This window comes from Nannospalax galili, unplaced genomic scaffold, assembly GCF_000622305.1.
Source record: "Nannospalax galili isolate Female #2095 unplaced genomic scaffold, S.galili_v1.0 scaffold717, whole genome shotgun sequence".
Lineage (NCBI taxonomy): Eukaryota > Metazoa > Chordata > Mammalia > Rodentia > Spalacidae > Nannospalax > Nannospalax galili.
In genome coordinates, this window is record NW_008339763.1 from 379,787 (window position 1) to 394,274 (window position 14,488).

At 49.2% G+C, this 14,488-nt stretch overlaps 1 protein-coding gene across 4 annotated transcripts in view; it reads left to right on the top strand.

Annotated features, from left to right (window-relative positions):
• Arhgap39 (Rho GTPase activating protein 39) overlaps positions 1–14,488 on the top strand; it is a 105,920-nt gene that overhangs the window by 79,823 nt on the left and 11,609 nt on the right. For all 4 annotated transcript variants that reach the window (XM_008834383.3, XM_008834384.2, XM_029564171.1 and 1 more), the window contains 3 exons: positions 562–645; positions 9,292–10,645; positions 12,044–12,605. In XM_008834383.3, the coding sequence (XP_008832605.1) occupies positions 562–645; positions 9,292–10,645; positions 12,044–12,605 (2,000 nt within the window). The remainder of the gene's footprint in view (positions 1–561; positions 646–9,291; positions 10,646–12,043; positions 12,606–14,488) is intronic.

Below are 14,488 nucleotides of genomic sequence, written 5' to 3' on the forward strand. Positions count from 1 at the left end.
AGGCCATTGTAGTCCCCAGGAAAGTCTTTGTATCTATATCTTCTCCTCAGGTAATCTGTCATGTCTGGTTGAAGCTGTAACTCTCACTAAACCCATTCTGAGCTCTTAGAATAGCAGCTCCCATTTTGGAGTAGGGCTGTTGTCCTGGCCTACTCCATGGCCTCTAGACAAGGCACTGTGGCTCTTCCTACTGGGAAGAGATAAGTGTAGAACAGAAGAAATTATTTCTTGGACCATAGAAAGGTACAGAGGAAGCTAGGCCTGATGGTACATGCCTGTAGTTCCAGCACTCGGAAGGCAGAAACCGGTGAATCTCTGTGAGTTCAAGACCAACGTAATCTACATAGTGAAGTGCCAGGCCAGTCAGGGCTGCATAGTGAGCAGAAGGAAAGGAAAAAATGTCTAGAAGGAAAAAAAAGAAGGGAGGGAGGGAAGGGGGAAGTGGGGAAGGAAGGAAGAGGGACAGGAGCTACAACCAGGTCATCCCCAGGGAACTGTAGAGCAGTCGCACATGTTTAAAGTACTAAACATCCATGTCTTTTTCATGCTTCTGTGTTTCAGCTGTTCACCACCAGGTGTGCTCTTGGAAAAGGACTATGAGGTTTACCGTGATTACAGTGCCGATGGCCAACTCCTTCACTACAGGTAAAACTGCCACTGGACACACTTATCTGCTGGTTTTAGCTACTGAGAGTACCTGAGTAAGCTGTTGCTCCAGCTACCCCAGCCTAGCCTGGTTTATCAGGAAACATTAGGAACACTAGGAGAGGGTGTGAAGGCCACCAGAACCTGGAGTGTGTACAGAGGCCGCTCAGAACAGCCCTTTACTCACTGGGGATTTCATCATGGAAGAACTTTTGTGCTGCCTTCAGCCTCCAGCAGGAGATTAAGGTCTAGGGGAGCCTTGGTATGTGTTCTGCCCCTGGGCAATACTATCCACATATATCAGAGCACTTACCAGGCTGCTGGGCCCCCGGTCACCTGACAGAAATATAAAGGGTCCCTCAGAACCTAGGTGCCTTCACTTTGGTTGGGCAGGGCCATCTTTTAATATCTATAATCTTTCTTGGTGACTGGTTTGCTGTGGGAGATATAGGGCAGGATATTACCTCTGAGAGTAGCCAGGGGTCCATACCATGGACCACCCAGGAACAGCATTAGTGCTAGGGAAAGGGTAGAAAGACCTGAGAGGTTTTGGCAGTTTGCCTAACCAGTAGGGGTTGTTTCCTAAGTGGAGAAGGATATAGAAGGGAATCAGAGTCTACCCTGGTCCCCAATTGTGGCTATGTAACTACAGGTGTATTCCAGCTCTCTGGGATTCATTTTCTCATCAGCAAGATGAGTCTGGTTACTGGTTTGGCAGCCTACTGTGAGCTAAGCATGTTCATGGTAGAAGCCCATTCCCATGATGACAAATAAGATCTCAGCTCTGGCCAGGAGGCTTGGAGTTCCCTGTGATCCCAGCAGCACTGTAGTAGACCAAGGAGGTATACTCTTTATAGTAGATGTGCCCATCTAGCCTTTGGTTGGCAAGCACTGCCACAACCCTGCCAACCATGGGGAGACCATTATATCTCAAAATCAAGGGCCTGCATCACTGATAACATGCCCATCACCATCTGCAGATAGAACCTGTGGAACTTTTAGGGAAGCAGGTACCCCTTATAGCCACAAATCCCAGCAAGGGTAAAGAGGCCCTCTGGGCCTTTCTGGACATCTCAGGAATGGATGGCAGGCGGTAGAGTGAGCTCACTTCCAGGATCCCTCCACCCACCACTCTGCATGCTAGGAGTTCAGCTACCTTCAACCCCATGGAGACATACCCAGCCATACTAGCTGATGTGACTAGCCTCTGAGACCTGCGGGCTGTCCTTGAAGTTCCTAGACTCCTTGCCTTGTGGTAGCTACTTTTCCTGTAGCCATTGCCCATGTTGTGCTTTTTGTCCCCTTTGACAACTCACTTCCTTTTACCTGCTGTCAGTGCTGCAATTGGAGCTCTCTCTTAGACCCCAGTACAATTCACTGCCAACTGGACCTGGCCAGTGAAGGGCAAGCAGCCACTTCTGTTGGTTTGGTTTTGAAGGGTTTTTTGTTTTGAAGGTATCTGGGGTCGGGGAGGGTGTTGTGTGTTTCTTTGTTGAGACAGGGTGTCACTATGTAGCCCCAGCTGCCTGGAACTTGCTATGTAGACCAGGTTGGCCTTGAATTCACAGAGATCTACCTGCCTCTGCCTCCCAAGTGCTGGGATTAAAGATGTGTATGTGCCACCACTAGCCTTGAAACTTCACTTCTAAATAGAGTACAAGGAAGACCCTCTGGGCTCAGCTACATTCCACTGGCCATCCCTGAATGATGTTGCCTGTAGCAGCCCAGAGGATGCCCTTGCCCTCAGCAGGGGAGATGGTATCATCTGATCAACTAGTTACCTGTTAGGAGCTACTACATGCCAGGCAGCTCAGCCATCCCCTTCTGCCCCCTTATTTTGTTGCTTTTCCATCTGTTCTTCTCAGATAACATGACAGACCAAAGGAATGATTCCACCCAGCTTTAACTTGGTAAACTTGTAAGTTTATTTGGCTTTCTTACAGGAGTATGAGTGACCTAGAACATCTGTGTCCTAGTTTGTTTCTCCATTGCTGTGACAAAACAATCTGACCAATACCAACTTGGGGAGGAAAGGGTTTATTTATCTTATATATCCTGGGTCACAGTTCATCAGGGAGCCCAAGGTAGGAACTCAGGGCAGGAACCTGGAGGCAGGAGCTGGAGCACAGGGAAGGAATGCTGCTTACTAGCTTGCTCCCCTGGCCCCTGCTCAGCCTGCTCTCTTATCCAAAATAGGCCCACCTGCCCAGGGGTGACACTACCCACGGTGGGCTGGGCCCTCCCACATCACTCAACAATCAAGAAAATACCCCACAGACATGGCCACAGGCCAGTTCAATGGAGGCAATTCCCTAGTTGAGGCTCCCTCAACCCAAGTATGTCAAGTTGACACTAAAGCTATCCAGCACAATCTGCATCACTACAAAGTCCTACCCCATCATGGATGATGATCTCATGGAAGCAGCATCATGGAGTCCCACTTTTAGTTAGCCTCCCTCTTCCTGTATTTTCTACAGGATCCTTTGGGGCAAGATGGGCAAACAGAAGAGAGCAATGAGAGGAATGGCTGGAATCCCAGCTTCCCTCTTCTATTAGGAAGTGTTAGTTCTATTGTGAACATGAGAGCTTATCTTAAAAAAAAAAAGGGGGGGGAAAAGAAAAAAAGGCCCACCTGTCACTGTATTGTTTCTACTTATTTCATTGCCATGGCTACCAGACCAGGTTATCTTTGCTCCAAGATGGTGATGGGGTAAATCATGCATGCCATCAGGGAAAAGCCATATTACAAAACCCATCCTGTCATTTTTGCCCCTATTACTGAGACCTTGGGATAGTGACATCTGAAAAAGAAGTGGGTTCATTAGAGGATACCAGTGCCTGCAAGAGCACCAGAGCAAGAGGCTTGCTTCAGTGGGGTCTGTGTCTGGGATGATGAGTACTTCTTAGAAAGGATAGAAGTAGTCAGATCCCATCTGGAGATGTCCTTGATCCCCTCTGCTGAGACTGCAGCCTGTGTACTATGAGAGAAGTCTCAGGATTTTCATACCTGCTCACATGCAAGCCTGCATGTGTTTCTGCAAACCCTGTCCTTATCCGATCACCTTTGCTCCAAGACTGCCCAGTCTGTTATACTGCCTGGTGCCTCAGTCTTTCATGTTGCTAGTCTTTCTAATCTTCATTCTGGGACCATCTTCGGGTTTCTAGTGAAGAAGGGAAGTTCTAGGAGGGGAACACATGGAGGGAGGAATAGCATATCTGAGAAAGATCTAGAAGAGAAAGTAGAATGTGGGGACATTGAGATGGTTGTAGCACAAGAAGCTCAGCCTTTGGAGTGGGAAAAGCTGGGTTGGTGGGTTTTGGGTTTTTTTTTGTTTTGATTTGGGTTTTTTGTTTTGTTTTGCTTTTTTGTGTTTTTTTGGTCTTTTTTGAGACAGGGTCTCCCTGTAGCCCCAGCTTTCCAGAAACTCACTACTGGCCAGGCTGGCCTTGAACTCACAGAGATCCACCTGCCTCTGCCTCCCAGAGAGAGTTGGGAGTAAAGGCGTGCGCCACCAGCTTGAAAAGCTGTTATTTTAGACAGGACTGGAGTAGAAGTAGCCAAAGCACTGAGGTTTGCAAAAAAGGAACCTACCCAAGAGCAGGCCTAGCCTCCTTGAGGGCCATAGGCAGAGCTGAGCCCCTAACAGAGAAGTTCAAGTGTCCCTAGAGGTCTGTGCGAGGACATGGTGGGACCCCTGGTGACCAGTCCAGGCTGGAGGCTAAGAGGCCTAGACAATGGTGGTATTTTCAGACATGCCGTTTCTTCCAATCTGTGAAAGTACAACTGTATTCACAGTTACAAGCTTTGATGCTAGATTTTGACCCTGGAACCACATGAGGTCTAGGGGCTACAGGGTGCTGTAGTCATCACTGCTGCCTACACATTCTGTGTGTCATACTACAGTATCCATTTCCCTGAAGGTGATCCTAGAAAAGCATTTCAAGCTTTGATTTTGTGTCTGGTTTTGATTTTGTATGAGTCTTTCTATTCTGTCTCAGAAATTGACCCTTGGGAAAATAACCTACAAGGCCCTGAGGAGAATGAGGCTGCAAGCTATGGGCGCGCGGGGGGTTTCGTGGAGCGCCAGCTGCTGGCTGGCGCCTGTCTCTCAGCGCCACTGGGGCGGGTCCTGCGCGCCGCGTTGCTGAGGGTCTCCGCGGCTACAGGATGCTGGCGACTCTACTAGTCACTGCGCTTCCAGGCGTGTTCCGTTCCAAGCTACCTGGCACTCCCTCTAGGCTCGAGATCCGTCAGCCGCCGGGTCACAAGGGGAGGTGTGGGAACAGCGAAAGCAGGGTCTTGCGAGTCGTTGTTTACGAAGGGACAGCCCCCTCCGGAGAGACTGAATCGTAGGCAGTAAGACACAGAATTCAGCTCAGTCAGGTACAGCTCCTTTATTCAGTGACTTAGCTCAACTCCAGGTCTTAGTGATTCAGCTCCCATTAATTAAGGGGAAACCAGGATATTTATAGTGTGGGGGTAGTAGTAAAAGCCTTAGTTGATAGGTGCTTTGTAGGATGCCCCATTTACATGTGGTGGTGGGCTTCCACCAGGCTGCCAGACATTGCCTGATTATCACATAAGAAAATCTGGCAGTTCCTATGCCAGAGGCCATGTATCTGTGACGGCTACTTCAAAGATGAGTCAGGAAGAGAGTAGGGAGGTGCCCCGCTGAGAAAGGGAGTCCTTCCATTCACACCGAGCCGGCATGCAGCTATCCGGACATGGAAAGACTACAACCCAAAACAGCAGGAGTCCCCAACAGCAACCCTGCCAGGGTTTCTCTTTCTTTACATCAAACCACCTTGGGTGATACATGGTTTCATGTTATGTAGTCAGGGTTCCTCAACCCAGGTACCTGCACTCTATAGGGTTATTTGCTGGAGCTAGGCAAGAGGTAAGGAGAAGGATGTAAGGGGAGTAAGGCCAAGATCCACCTGCACCAAAGAGGTGGAGATGAGCTGAACTCAGGTGGAGGCTGTGAATACTCTGTGTAGACCAGGAGGAAACCCAGCAGGAGCTGTGTACAGCAGAGCCACTGAGAATGCTCAGCAGCCTCAGAGAGGTGGGAGCAAGCTCGGGAGGTGGATGACAGTTAGCTGGGCCTGGCCATGAAGTGAGCCCCAAGGCCAAGAAGGATAGAAGTAGGGTTGAGGAATGTAGGGTATGGGGCTGCAAACAGGCCTGGCTGGGCTCAGCCTAGGAGTGCTCCAGGAGTGATCATGAAGCTGTGGAACTGGATGAGACCTGAGGACAGGAGTGAAGTATGTGAAACTCAAATGTGATATATTCTGCATGTCCAAGAGATGCCTCTCTCTTCTAATGGCAACCAGGAACAATCAAATAGGCTGATATGTTGGAGTAGTATTCCTCCTAGCTTAAATGGTTATGCTGTGAATGATTCCTCCTCATTTTCCTTCCTAAAGAGAGGAAGGCAATGCACCCAACAATTATGGCATTCATTGAGGAGAAAAAGCAGAAGCAGTGCCTCCAGCAGCTCATACACTAGATGACTAAGCTTTATGGGGACAAGTGCAGGGACAAGCCTGGGCCAAAACAAAACAGTCAAAATGAGGGCTACTTTGCGTAAGGTGCCAAGCACTTCATTGATACACATCAGTTCTTTTTGAATCAACTGAAGCAAACCCAGAATTCAAGTCAGTCTTCTCAGAAAGCCTTTCTGACTGCACTACCTCCTTGTAGAATGAAAGTATTTCAAGAAATGCTGTTGATGAAGTAATTGAAGAAGTGACTGATACCCACTTTTTTCACTCTTGGAACATCTTGGCATGTGAGAGTAAACAAAGACAAACATTTTTTAGATGGGAGTGAGGGCCATATGTATCTGGTTGTTTTTTGTTAATCTTATGAAAGTGATTATCAAATGAATGGATATTATTATTATATATGGAACTATGCTCTCTCAAGGTCCTTAACCGCTTCATATAAATTTGATAATAGAAAGCTGGGCTCAGTGGCAAATGCTTATAATCCCAGCACTTGAGTGGTGGAAGCAGGAGGTCAGGAATTCTATGTCATCTCAGATACATAGCAAGTTTGGGGCCAGCCTGAGCTTCATGAGACCCTGTCTCAAAAAAGAATTGGGGCGGAAGAGATGGCTCAGCAGTTAAGAGCACCAGAGGACTCAGGTTCGAATCCCAGTCTCCACATGACAGCTTACAACCATCTATAATTCCAGTTCTAGGGGATCCAACGTCTTCTGACCTTTGCAGGCATTACATAACACGGGTGCACTTATATATGTGCAGGCAATATATTCATACACATAAAATAAAAATAATAATGTTTTTTGAGAAAAATTTTGACAGAAAAGAAGATGATGGAGAAAAAAAATAGCCTGGCACTTCACTGTGTGGACTTCCTTACCCAGTATTTGACCCTCAGTAAGTACAGGGCACTTCACTGCGTGGACTTCCTTACCCAGTATTTGACCCTCAGTAAGTACAGGGCACTTCACTGTGTGGACTTCCTTACCCAGTATTTGACCCTCAGTAAGTACAGGGCACTTCACTGTGTGGACTTTAAGTACAGGGCACTTCACTGTGTGGACTTCTTACCCAGTATTTGGCCCTCAGTAAGTACAGGGCACTTCAGCTTTCTAGATTGAATCTGACCATGAAAATAATTCTCATTACCAGACTGCCACAGAAAGATGTTAATCTATCCTGGACATAAAGATGTGCCTTAAGAAATTATGAAGATTTAGGCCAGTCAAAAGCTAACAGCAGTTACAGGTGTAGAGGTACATGTCTGATACTATAGATTTTATTTGCCATATTTGGGGTGGAGGCATTGCTGGGGAGCACACCCAGGGCTATAGACATGCTAGAGAAGAACTTTTCACTGAGCAACATCTCCAGACCTCCTGCATTTGGGGAGTTTTGTTTGTTTTGTCTTTTTGTTTTGGAGTTGTGTGTGTGTGTGTCTGTGTGTGTGTCTGTGTATGTATCTCTGTGTGTGTGTGTGTGTGAGAGAGAGAGAGAGACAGAGAGACAGAGAGAGAGAGAGGGTTTAATAGATTAAGCCGAGTGTGGTGGTATACACCTCTAATCTCAGCACTTGAGAGGCAAAAGACAGGAGCCTCTCAATTCAAGGCCAGCCTGAGCCATATTAGTAAAAAGCAGATCAGAAGAAGATCTCTTTAGTATGGAAAGATGAGAAATACAGACTATAGCATGAAAAACTCTATGGTGCTCAGTGAATTGTAATTGGAGTACCAGAAGAGAAAAATAAATGGAATAAACATTTGAAATTACAATGGCCAGTTTTAAAAAACATCAGAGAAGATATCTAAGCACAGATTCAAAAAGTGCTGAGAATCCCAGTCAAAGGGTCACAGCTAAGCAGCCTGGGGAAGAGCAGAAATGGGTGTCTCCTTAGGACACTGTCCTAAGCTCAGCTTCTTGGTACCTCAGGCATAGCCATAAGATATAGGGGCTGTTCAAAGAACAGAGCTAATGGAACCTTCATTATTCCACCAAAGTTGACCCCATGTTGGCAAATCCTTTGGACTATGATTTCTTATTCCTATTTTACCCCCTTAAACTTCATTGTATATATATTTTTTATGTAACCTGCTTCAAATTATTTCTGGGAAAATGTGTTAAAAATTGCCTCTCTTTGGGATTTAAAAAAAAAAAAGGTATAGGGCCCTTTCTAACCTCCCGCCTGTGGTACAGGCCATATGTGGACATTATATCCAAGTGTCTCCAGGGCAGTGCTGCTCCTGTTGTCAGTGAGAAAAAAAAGGAAGTTCAGAAGATGCTGAATGGCCAGCATGAGCTCACTGGTAAGGGACCAGGATTCAGACAGTATGACACTCAGGGCTGTGGGTGCCCTTGCTGTGATGTAGGGTATTAATAGGCAACTGGATCAGAAACAGTTATGTTCTCTGTCCAGATGAAAGTGGTGACTAGGAAATGAGAGTAAGGCAAAGCTCATGGAAACTTTTTTTTTTAATATTTTATTTATTGTTTTTATTTTATGTGTATGAGTGTATTGCCTGCCGTGTGAGTGCACCCATGTCATGCAATAACTCAGAGGTCAGAAGAGGGCTTTGGATTCCCCTGGAACTGGAGTTAAGGATGGTTCGTAGCCACCATGTGGGTGCTGGGAATCGAACCCAGGTCCTCTGCAAGAGCAGTCAGTGCTCTTAACCGCTGAGCCATCTCTCCAGCCCCACTCATGGGAACCTTTAATTGAAAACTGGGCCCTGAGCCAGGCGTGGTGACACATGCTTTTAATCCCAGCACTTGGGAGGCAGAGGCAGGCGGATCTTTGTGAGTTCGAGGCCAGCCTGGTCTACCTAGCGAGTTCCAGGACAGCTGGGGCTACAGGGAGACCCTGTCTCAAAAAGACAAAAAAAAGAAAACTGGGCCCTGAGATGCTCATGTGATATAGTGCTGGGCTCTCCTGGATGCCTGAGCCATTGATTGTCAGGTCTAGAAATAGCTCTGTGCTTGGTGCTAGGCTGGGCAAAAAAACAGCTGAGATGGACAAGCTCTAAGAAGGGCATAAGATCATTCACAGGGACCTAAGGATAAGGAAGATGCTGAGAAACTCAGGCTCAGTGGTAGGGCTAAACTTAACCTCTGCCAGTAACTGGTTGTCCACTCCTCACACAGGACCTCCTCGCTGCGATGGAACTCTGGTAACAAGGAACGCATGCTCATCAAGGTTGCTGACCGTGAACCCAGCTTCCTCACCCCACAAGGCAATGGCTACCCCTCAGACAGCCAGGCTGGGGGTCATCCCCGCAGACCATCTGGCAGCCAGCATTCACCTAACCTGCAGACCTTTGCCCCTGATTCTGATGGCACTGTCTTCTTTCCAGAGAGGCGGCCCTCACCCTTCCTAAGGAGGGCTGAGCTCTCTGGGAACTGTTCACCACTGCTGGTGCAACCCCGAAAGCCCTCTGGTGACTCACAGCCCTCTTCCCCACGCTATGGATATGAGCCCCCACTCTATGAGGAGCCCCCTGTGGAGTACCAGGCCCCCATTTATGATGAGCCCCCCATGGATGTGCAGTTTGAATCCAGCAGCCCCTACCAGACTGGCTCACCACAGAGGTCACCAGGCCGCAAGCCCCGCCCATTCCTACAGGCTACCAAACAGACCCCAACATCACCCTGCCAACAGCTGGTGCGCACCAAGCAGAAGTGTCCAGAGCGCTTCCTGAGCCTGGAATACAGTCCAGTGGGCAAGGAGTATGTACGGCAGCTGGTATATGTGGAGCAAGTAGGCTCCAGCCCCAAGCTTAGAGCTGGGCCCAGGCACAAGTATGCACCCAACCCAGGTGGTGGCTCCTACTCCCTGCAGCCCAGCCCCTGCCTACTGAGGGACCAGCGTTTAGGAGTCAGGTCTGGAGATTATAGCACCATGGAAGGATCAGAGCCACGCCCAGGCCAGCCACCCACACCCCTGCCCCAAGCCCAGGAGGATGCCATGTCTTGGTCTAGCCAACAGGACACCATGTCCTCTGCAGGCTATTCCCCAGGTACACGTAAGAGGAAGAGCAGAAAGCCTTCTCTGTGCCAAGTTCCTAGTACTTCATCCACCGATGGCCCTGGGGACCTGCTAGGTGAGCAGCCCCTGACTGAGGAGCATTCTTCATGCAGGTCCAGCCTTACTCCAATAAAGGCTGAGGCAGACATGGTACGGGGCACAGCTGAGCCCTTCCTGGCACAGGCCCGGTTGGCCTGGGAGGCACAGCAGGCCCACTTCCACATGAAGCAGAGGGGTAGCTGGGACTCTCAGCAAGATGGCTCTGGGTATGAGAGTGATGGTGCTGTGCCACTGCCCATGCCTGGACCTGTGGTACGCGCCTTCAGTGAAGATGAAGCACTGGCACAGCAGGACAGTAAACACTGGAAGCGGAGCACCTTTGAAAAGCTTGGCTTCCCCCAAATCCTGCTGGAGAAGAGCATCTCTGTGCAGACCAACCTGGCCTCACCAGAGCCTTACCTCCACCCCTCACAGGTGAGAGGCATGGGGTAGGGTGGATGGGATTTCTGGGACCACCAGGCACCAGACAGAACTCAGAGCAGAATGGGGCTTGAGTATGCCTGTCATCCATGACACAAGTACAACACTTAGAAGTTTTTAGAGCCTGGGTCTCAGACCCCATATACCAGTTTTCAGTTAAGGCACAGTTATGGGACACCACATCAGTGCTTCCAGTGAGGCTCTACAGATCTGTAATGTGGGCACCCTCATATCTGAGGGATTGTGTCCTGACTCCAGGCCACAGACACAAAGAAGAGGCCGCATCAGCTAGGCTTGCAGGTGCGTCCCTGAGGAGCATAACAGAAGGGGCATCAGGTATTCTGTAGTGGCTCTCATAGCTGTCACCAAGTGAGGCTCCCTTGGGTAGGAAGAACTGTTGGTAAGGCAGTGGCCTGTGTAATTCCCAGATGTTACAACCAGAGCTAGAGCCAGAGCCAAGGCCTGGCCTGACCTCCATGTAGTGCCAAGAACATGTCATTCAGTCCCTACAGATCATGCATGCACTTTTGACCAATAGCTTGTTGCTGAAATATCTATACCCACAGGTCTTCCTTCTAGAGGACCATCAAGTCCCAAGATACTGGCCCTGATATCCCCACTCTTATTTCCTCGACCCACCATCTATGCTGGTTTGCTGAAGCCCAGGAAGATAACATGGAGGGTAGCCTGAACCTGCCTAGTGGCACCAGAACTAGGGAAGGATGTAATGACAGCCCAGAGGCTTCTTAGAGGTCGTGTGGCAGGTTTATCTCTACCCTTCTTGGGAAGGCTTCAATGAACCCTGGACAGTAGGTGTCCTGGGTCCCTACATGGCTTCAGAGACCCTCCACAGACTGAAGAGCTTCCAGTCAATGTTTCTGTTCACTGCTTGTAAAGGTAGAAGGACAACAGGATATATAGTGGAGGCAGTCTTGGAAAACAGAATAAGTAGGCACAAAGCCACCCTTAACAGGAGTGGGGATCTGATTATACAGAGAGAGAGGGGCCTACAGGGTCAAGCCCCAGGCAAGTGCCGGAAGGGCCTCTCCAGGTCGCCCAGCCTTGACTAGCACTGGGGTCTCAGGGTCATGGCAAGGTGGGAATTGGGGCTGGTAGGTAGCTCATCGGTAGGAGGCAGGATGCCATTATTCCTTAGAGGTATCAGAATGAGTTGGTGTCCCCACCTGGGATGCCCTGAACCACCTCTACCCACAGGTCGTTGGGTAACTGAGAGCAAGGAGCAAGGCTATTACTTGGCCACTCTACACTCAGCTTCCTAGTCATATCCTCTGAGCAAGCTGAGCCCACCTGGCTGATTCACACCTCTTAGGGCTATAGTGGGTACCTACTCAGCCTACCCACTGATGGCCCAGTCCCATTTGTCCTTCCCAGTCTGAGGACCTTGGTGCCTGCGCCCAGTTTGAGAACAGCCGGCAGAACCGCAGTGCCATGCCCAGCTCTAGCTGTGTCTTCCCTACCTTCACACTGCGCAAGCCCTCCTCGGAGACGGACATCGAGAATTGGGCCTCTAAGCACTTCAACAAGCACACCCAGGGCCTCTTCCGGCGGAAAGTGTCTATAGCCAATATGCTGGCTTGGAGCAGCGAGTCCATCAAGAAGCCCATGATTGTGACCAGTGACCGGCATGTGAAGAAGGAGGCCTGTGAGATCTTCAAGCTAATCCAGATGTACATGGGTGACAGGCGGGCCAAGGCAGACCCACTGCATGTGGCCCTGGAGATAGCCACCAAAGGCTGGAGTGCACAGGGCCTAAGGGACGAACTCTACATCCAGCTGTGTCGGCAAACGACAGAGAACTTCCGCCTAGAGAGCCTGGCCCGTGGCTGGGAACTCATGGCCATCTGCCTGGCCTTCTTCCCACCTACCCCCAAGTTCCACTCCTACCTAGAAGGATATATTTACCGGCATATGGACCCCGTTAATGACACCAAAGGTAAGGCCCAGCATGGGGAACCCTCAGCACCCCAGCTCTGTTGTTGCTGAGAGAAGGGCCATGGAGAGAGCTCCTAGCCATGTTGGACAACACTAGCAAGTTCCCCAGTAGCTATATAGTAGGGATATCTCCAAGAAGACACAAACCCCTGAAAGACCTCAAACCCTAGTTTCCTCTGGAATGTGGGCATCCTTGGGGAACTTTATCTGAACTCTGAAGAGCCCAGGCAGGCCTGGCAGAAATAAGGATACATGGACTTGTGTCTTAGCCAAGTGGCTTCCACTCTGCTCTAAGCCCCCCATGGCTAGGGGCAGGCATTGTCAAAGGCCTGAGCAAAGTTTAATGTGGTGACCACAGTATGCTGTGGTTATCACATACAAGTCTAAGAGTTCATCCAGCTACTCAGCATTGTGAGCTGAGCTGCCTTGAGGGTTCAGAAGGTGAGGCTAAAGTACAAAGCCCCCAGAGATGATATGCCCAGTCTGTAAGCTCTCAGGTCATAGTCCTGTCAGGTAGGCAACCAGTCTGAGCCCTGGGCTAACCATAGTAGGTACAGGGCAGAACCATAAGCAGGCCGTCCTCCACCCCAATGGTTGTAAGCACCTATAGGACACAGCCACAGAACTGATGTCTAGATGTACACCCTCATGCTCAGACACTCACATAAAAGCCAGATCACATATGCCGTGCATTGCTCCTTGGGAGGGAAAGAATTTATCCTCGGCTGTTCCTTTATAGAAGCTGAGGTCCTAGTCAGGGCCTGTAGGCCTTATCCCCAGCAGATGTGGAGAAATCAGTTCTGCTCTGGGGTCATTGTATACACATAAGGCAGGGGTGGTTCCTAGAGGAAGTATGTCAAGCATAGGTACCATTCAGTAGACCGGCCAGTTTTGGGTAAAACTTCAGAAACCATGTAGTTTCTGTCCCAAGTATGTTCTTTTCAACACAAGTATGACAGCTGCAGAACCTGGCACATGGCCCATGTTCCATACATGATCCGAAGACCAGAGCCATGTTCCAAGTAGACTGGGCCTGGTCCTACAGGCTGAATTGGGAACTCAAGAACCCCAGTTTCTCATTCTCTTAGGCTTTCCTAGGAGTAGAAGGAAGGAGTCCTGGGAACTGTGTTCCTATTGGCTTTATAAATCACTTCCTTGGCCTCTTCTATGGGGCCTTCAAATGTATTTGTGCTGTAGGTTGTGAAAATTTGTCTCTACTGCTCATCAAGGCACCAAGGCTCAGAGTAGGCACCACAAGCATATACTTCAGTGAGCAATGGAGAGGAACTGGGAAATGATCAGAGGCCTGAGGATCCAGCCCAGCCTAGGTCAATGTGCCAGCAAGTGTGCAGCTGTAGGGCCTCCTATGATGCTGCCGTTCACACAGAAATGTATGTGCTTTTCTCCCAGTGTATTAGACCTATAGTGCCCTAGCTTGCACAGAAGGAGGAAGTGGATTTAGTCTGGGGGCAGTAACTTGACAGCATACCACTTACAGCCCATGAGGTCTTACCTCATGGAGGAATGAGACTCTGTGGCTTGCATCCAGCCTGTAGAGTCTGGGCTGTGCTCACAATCGGTACCCTGGGTTGCCTCAAGTTTGCCTGAGGCTTAGCCTCAGCATTTAGTGTTCTTGCAGAGGACCTGGCTCAGAGAACCCGGCTTCACTCTCTAGCACCCACATGGTAGCTCATAACCACCTGTAACTCCAGTTCAAGGCCTGCATCAGGTCTGTATGTGGTGCTCACAAAGTCACAGAGGTGCACACATATACACATAAAATTAAAAATATCTCTCTCTTTTTTTAAAAAAGCAAGAGGGCTGGGTGTGGTGGCATATGCCTTTAATCCCAGCAGAGGCAGGTGGATATCTGGTCTACATAGT